The 6,221-nt window shown below is 43.8% G+C and overlaps 1 protein-coding gene across 1 annotated transcript in view; it reads left to right on the top strand.

Annotated features, from left to right (window-relative positions):
* Positions 1-555: 555 nt before the first annotated feature.
* The window catches only part of LOC103601596 (mitochondrial peptide methionine sulfoxide reductase-like), a 131,106-nt gene continuing 125,440 nt past the window's right edge, over positions 556-6,221 (top strand). Inside the window, exon 1 of the mRNA XM_008586025.1 lies at positions 556-688. Coding sequence (XP_008584247.1) covers positions 556-688 — 133 coding nt within the window. The remainder of the gene's footprint in view (positions 689-6,221) is intronic.

Raw genomic sequence — 6,221 nt, 5'->3', positions numbered from 1 at the left:
AATATACTTTGGGGAGAGCAGTTATTTACTACATGCAAGTTTATAGTGACTTTCAAAAATTAAAAAAACAACTGAACCTGTATATAAAATTGTTCGTTGGAAATACTCCATCAATCTATGTTGATTGTGGAAGTTTTCCTATTAAAATCAATAATTTAGTGGTGATTTTTTAAATTTCAGATATTTTTTAAAAAGCATGACTGGAAAGCTGATCATTAAATAAATTTCTATTAATTCAAATTATTAATTGAGTGCAGAAATTATTCATAAGGTAGTTTATCCTTTCATAATGTTATTTGGAAAGGTGTAGATTTACTAAGTTTATTAAAATTTGAGGCTTTCTAAGTTTTTACAAGGCTAAAGAAAAGAGACAGTCTATGCAAACAACCTTAAATAAAATTATTTTTAATGTCAAGAACTCTCCTTCTTTAAAAGAAAAAATCTTAGTCATTTTTTGATAACCAAATGGCAGGAGCAACTTCTATTTTCTAGTGTAATGGGCATGGTAATGTGTAATAACCACCTTGTTCTGAATAGATGACTAATCAGTATCTTATGTTTTTCTTAGGAATGGGCTGTTTCTGGGGAGCTGAGAGGAAATTCTGGACCTTGAAAGGAGTGTATTCAACTCAAGTTGGCTTTGCAGGAGGTTATACTTCCAATCCTACTTACAAAGAAGTCTGCTCAGGTAGGAAGGATTTTCTCTGTTTGTCACTAGGGTAAACTAGGGAGGGATTGTCCCTGCTGGTGGGTGACAGGATTGTTAGGATGTAAATAAATTTTTTGTGTGTCTTCTCAAAAAATATGAAATATAAATAAATAAGTAAATATATTTGTTGGCCTCCAACTTTATATTTTTAGAAGATAATATACTTCTTATGGTATGTGTCATTTAGTTTTTGCTGTGGAACAACCACACTAAAACATAGTGGCTTGCAACAGTCATTGTATTAGCTTATGACTCTGCCAGTCAGCAGTCTAGGCTGGGCTCAGCTTGGTGGTTCTTCTGCTGGTCTCGCCTGGACTGACTCATGTGGCTGCAGCCAGCCGGTGGGTTGCCCGGGGACTTGCTGGTCTAGGATGGCTTCAATCACATGGCTGGCATTTGGAGCTGGCTGCAGGTCAATGCTTGCTGTGGGCTGGGCTACTGGGAATGATGGACCCTATGTCCTCAGCACACTGGCTGGGCTAATTCCCATGGAGGTGGATGCACAGAACCCAGGAGCAGCAAGAGAGGGTAAGCCCCATTCTTTGGGTCATGTTTTCTATTGTCCATTTGGCCAGAGGAAGTCCCATGGTGAAGCCTAGAGTTACGGTGGGAGGGGCTTCCCAGAGGCAGGGATACAGGGACTTAGGGAGATGCAAAGAAATCAGGGCCATTATGTAACAGCCTCCCACATGGGACAAACACATCACGTGCCAGTCATGTTTTCCGGAGGGAAAAATGTTAAAAAGCCATGCTGTAATACAGGGATTGGCAAACTACAGCCCCTAGGCCGAATCCTGCTTGCTGCCTGTCTACGTAAATAAAGGTTTGTTGGAACACAGTTGTGCCTGCCTCATGTTTTCCGGAGGGAAAAATGTTAAAAAGCCATGCTGTAATACAGGGATTGGCAAACTAGAGCCCCTAGGCCGAATCCTGCTTGCTGCCTGTCTACGTAAATAAAGGTTTGTTGGAACACAGTTGTGCCTGCCTTTTCCATATTATTTACGAATGGTTCCATGCCATGGTGGCAGGGTCGAGTGGTTGTGACAAAAACTGTGTGGTCTGCAAAGCCTAAAATATGTACTATCTGGCCCTTTACATAAAAAAGTTTGCCCACCTCTGCTGTAGGCTAACAGGATAGGCAGAAGCCCCGAGGGCAAATTCTAGCTTGAATACCAGATCCCCTCTCTGGATTTGTTTCTGGCCTTCAAGGATTTCCTTTACTTTCCTGCCAGCACAGGTAGCATTTACAACACATTTTTCCAAAAGAATATTTTATTTACCATCTTAAGAGGGAGGGTTTACCTAGGTCTGTAGACCACCGTATTGACAGAAATGGGATTTTAAAAATATATCCACAGTTTTATCTTCCTAAAGTAAAGGCTTGCCTTGGGGTTATTCGTGGAGGATCCTCCGGCTCTCTGAGGGCACCGTGAAGGGTCAGGGGAGTTGGAGTGGGAGCTTGTCGAGTCATGAGCATGTTGATTTGTGTGCCACAATGTGAATTCTGATATTGAAATGAAATTTCAGCTGCACAACAATGAAAACATTATTAAAAATAAGCTTGTTTTTCTTGCCTCTAGAGAAGGATTGATATATTCACATTGGTACTGAGAATGTGGACTATCGAACAAACACTTTAATGGTTACTCCATTGTGGTTTTTTTCTGCTTCTGTTTCAAAATTGAGCAAATGCTTATGCAGAGCTATAAATAGATGCAAATGAACCCGGAGTTGCCCAGGTGTATCCTCTCAAGTCTTAGGAATGGAAATAAACAGATTCCTTCCTGTGATTTCAGACAGGACTTAATGGCTTAAGAGAAAAAGGTTGCTAAGAAAACCTCCAAGTATCTACTGCTTATACTGTTATCTTCAGCGAGCAAAACATGAATAATAAATGTGGATATTGTGATCTCTTGCTTGCTCAGACTCCAATTCAGTTCTTTATCTTAATAATAACAGCATAATAACTGTGCCATGTGCTGAACTCCTACTACGTGCCAGACGTTGTACGAAGCACTTTTCATGTCCTTGCTCTTTTCCTAACAGTCCCACGAGGTATCTCAGTTTCTATCTTCTACAAAGGGGGTGTTGAGGCTCCAGGAGGATAAGTAATTTGCCTGAGATCATCCACGGGAATCCTATCCCTCCCTCATCTGAGATTTACCCCACTGACCACGGTGGAAGCCACCCAGCTGTTCTCCACGCATCTATTCACACTTCCCTCCACCAGGCCACAGATTCTCTCCGGGTCTATCCCGCCACTGTACTTTTGAATATATTGGTGTGTTTCTTAATGATCACTACAAGGAAAATACCAATGAATTCTTTTTGGTTTGTTTTTCTGATGATTAGAAGGAAAAAAGACAAAATCCTTTTAAGATACAGTTCGTGCAGACAGCAATGGTGAAGTACAGAAATTATGGAGGTTGGTAAAGAACTCTCTGTTTGATATGAACACTACCTGCTAAGTTAGCGGTAGCATCAGAAAGCTTGGTTGTCATGGAAACTTGTTCTTGATTGGAAAGAGATAGTTATAGTCTCACCCAGACATAGAAGGAGAGAGGGTTTCTTTCCTCTGGCTTTTTTTGTTCTGATCATAAAAGGGAAAAACAAAAAGGCAGAGAGAAGCTGGGATAGAAAGGTCCCCATGGCACAGCCATGGTAAAAGCCTCAGATCCCAGGGAATGGCAGGGAAGGAGAACATATAAGTTCCCCAGCTAGAGTAATTACGGTAACCAGCTAATTATAGATTTTTGACCAAGGAGTGAGGTTGGGGAGGCAGAAAGCAGGTTACTCTGGCGGCCTCCCCTCTGAAGCCTCTGGTGCTCAAAGCTTTGCTGAACAAGCCAGCCCTGGAGGGGTCTGCCCTGAAAGAAAAACCACACACAAAAAACAGAACCCAAGGCTCTGGTAAGGTGCTGGTAATTGCTGAGATTCAGTGTGAGAGAAATACTGGTCTATACTCTAGAATTTGCATCCATTTCAAAATCGCTTACTCCTGTGTTTGTAATTAAGTCTGTAAAACTTTGACCACAGCCTGTGAATATTTGTAAATGTTTTTCTTTATTTATCTTTATTGTTCTGAGAAAAGATGCATAAGGACCTGTGTTCATGTTCCTTATCTTGTACAGCAGTACACCTGAGCCTAAGGTACCATTTGGTTTCTTGCGGCAGGTGCCAGAATCATTGGGAAGGGGTTATCAGAATCTGCAGGCTAGCTTTACCAACCCCCCCCCAATCTGTCATGTGATGACACACATCAGAGCTTCCATAAGCATCATCTCTGCGCACAGAGTGGCGACCACATGTCGAGGAATCACTGGCTCATTTGCACGCCCACTCTGCTAGTGGCCTTGACAGGAGATGAGTGAGCAAGCAGGTGGGTGGGTGTGTATGTGAGTGTGTCCAGAGAGGATGCACAGTCATGTCCGAGTGGTATTTCTGTGTGGAGATGGATGGGCCAGTGACTCTGACCCGAGCTGGAGTGTGATTAGGCACGTAGCAAGATGTATGGCTTCTAGTAAGAGCTAGAGATGAGGCCAACTCAGCAGTGACACATGGACATGTAAACAGAACATTTATGAGTGGATTCACTGATGGGTCTGTCATATGCTGGGCGATCCCCATCTCCCATGTGTGACTTGAGTCTGACATACGTAGAAGACACAAGGGGATGACGGTCTCTTAAGAATTTGGAATAAAGGGCCCATTGGGAATGAAAGTATGGAATAAGCCTGTAACGAGCTGCAACAGAGATAGGCAGTCACTTAGAAGAGAGATTGGTTTCCTGGTTGTGGGACTTCAGACTAACCCAATGGAATGCCTTGTCCATGTGAAAGGAAAAGTAGGCCCTCAGCAGGAGGTGGGTCAGCCGGGATGGCCTGGGAGAGGGGAGGTCTTGGAGGCACCCTCTGGGGTGTTCTGGGCACATTCACAGGGCCTGACACCACAGCACTTCTAAGTTGTAATGGCACTTGTAAGTTGATCCATAGTCTAGAACCTTCTAGTCCTTTGTCCCCCCCGCCCCCCCCGTGGAGGTTGTTTCCAGAAGTAAGATGCAGTGAGGCCAGGTCGGCCAGGCAGATAGTTCCAGTCTCCTTTCGAATTCAATAAAATGCCACTCTGAGATGTATATCTCAGCCTGTTGTGAGTCTGGTGTACATGGGTCATTCTCTCCAAATTGGATTAACCTAGGGTTGAATTAAATGATAAACATGGAATTTTGGCCTTCAAAGCTGAGAGCCAGAAGTCAGAACTCCGTGATTTTCCAAAGGCTGTGATTGCCTCCTTGCATTTCTCTGGAGATTGTTCATCCCTCACGTGTCCATAATCTCATTTAATCATCTTTGAAAAGTGACCATCCTCATGTAACAGGCGCTTACGCGTCCCTTCCTCAGATTCATCAATCAACACTGAACCTATAGCTCATGGGCTGAGAAATGTGCATCTCCCTGTGTCTTTGGCCTGCATTCTGAGCCCTCTGAAGGCTGCCCCCCACCAGCTCTGCACCAGTCACCAGTCTCAGCTTGGATGCAGGGTGGCATCTCACGGCTGGCAGGCCGTTGTTGGGCCACCATTTCTGCCATGTTTCCAGTCTGTCTCTAAGAGATGTGCTGAGAATTAATTGAAGTCTTACTGGCCACCATTCTATTCCTGAGATGACTTCCAAGGATTCCTCCATTCACTTGTGTTCCTTACAAGCTCAGTGTCGGCCTGGCATGAAGGAGCTCGGAGCCTGGAATGAAGCAGCCATCAGGAGCTGAACTTCCATGCAGGCTTTCTTGAGGAAGTGAAATACTCCACTTATTGGGAACGTACCACGTGCCAGACATCGCACCGGCAGCTGGAGAAGGTGTTTTATGATGTGATGCCGAAAACCAGTAGTCCCTGTCCCCCAGAACTCTCCTCTCTATAGTTATGACGCTTGATTTTTCTCATTTGTTTTGAAGAGTTGGACTGACCCGGTTTTCAATTTACACACACACACTCGCACACTCCCTCACACAGTTGTTATGCAAACCAACTGATTAACTGGCATGCTGTAGCTTTCCTACATAGATTTTAGAAGTAATTGAGCTATTCACTTTTCTGAATACCCTGATAGAGAATTATTCTTACATTTTGTAATAACGACCATACAGATGAAAATATGAAAAGACATTCTGCAATGGGTAAGCATTCTGGGTTAATTTCAGTGCATTAGCCTAATACACAAATACCCCATTTCTGGCAAGAAAACCCAGGATGTTCATTCACTGGGTAATATCTTTTCGCATTTTGCTTACAGATGTTCGGAACAATTCTGTGTTTATTCATCTATTCAAAAGCTTGTAGAAATCTGCACAGCCAAGTGGCACTGAAAGCAGCAGCACGAAAGAGACTGCACAACTTCTCACGGGTGAAGTCCACACAACTGCCACGAAGACCTGCGGCCCGCACACATTGTGTACCGGCAGGGTGCTCTGGGCGATTGTCAGGCGCACTGCTCAGCAGAGGTCCCAGCAGGATCCTG

This window comes from Galeopterus variegatus, unplaced genomic scaffold (assembly GCF_000696425.1).
Source record: "Galeopterus variegatus unplaced genomic scaffold, G_variegatus-3.0.2 Scaffold3804, whole genome shotgun sequence".
Taxonomy (NCBI): domain Eukaryota; kingdom Metazoa; phylum Chordata; class Mammalia; order Dermoptera; family Cynocephalidae; genus Galeopterus; species Galeopterus variegatus.
Note: the sequence above shows the minus strand (reverse complement) of the source record. Positions and strands in the feature narration are given on the sequence as shown.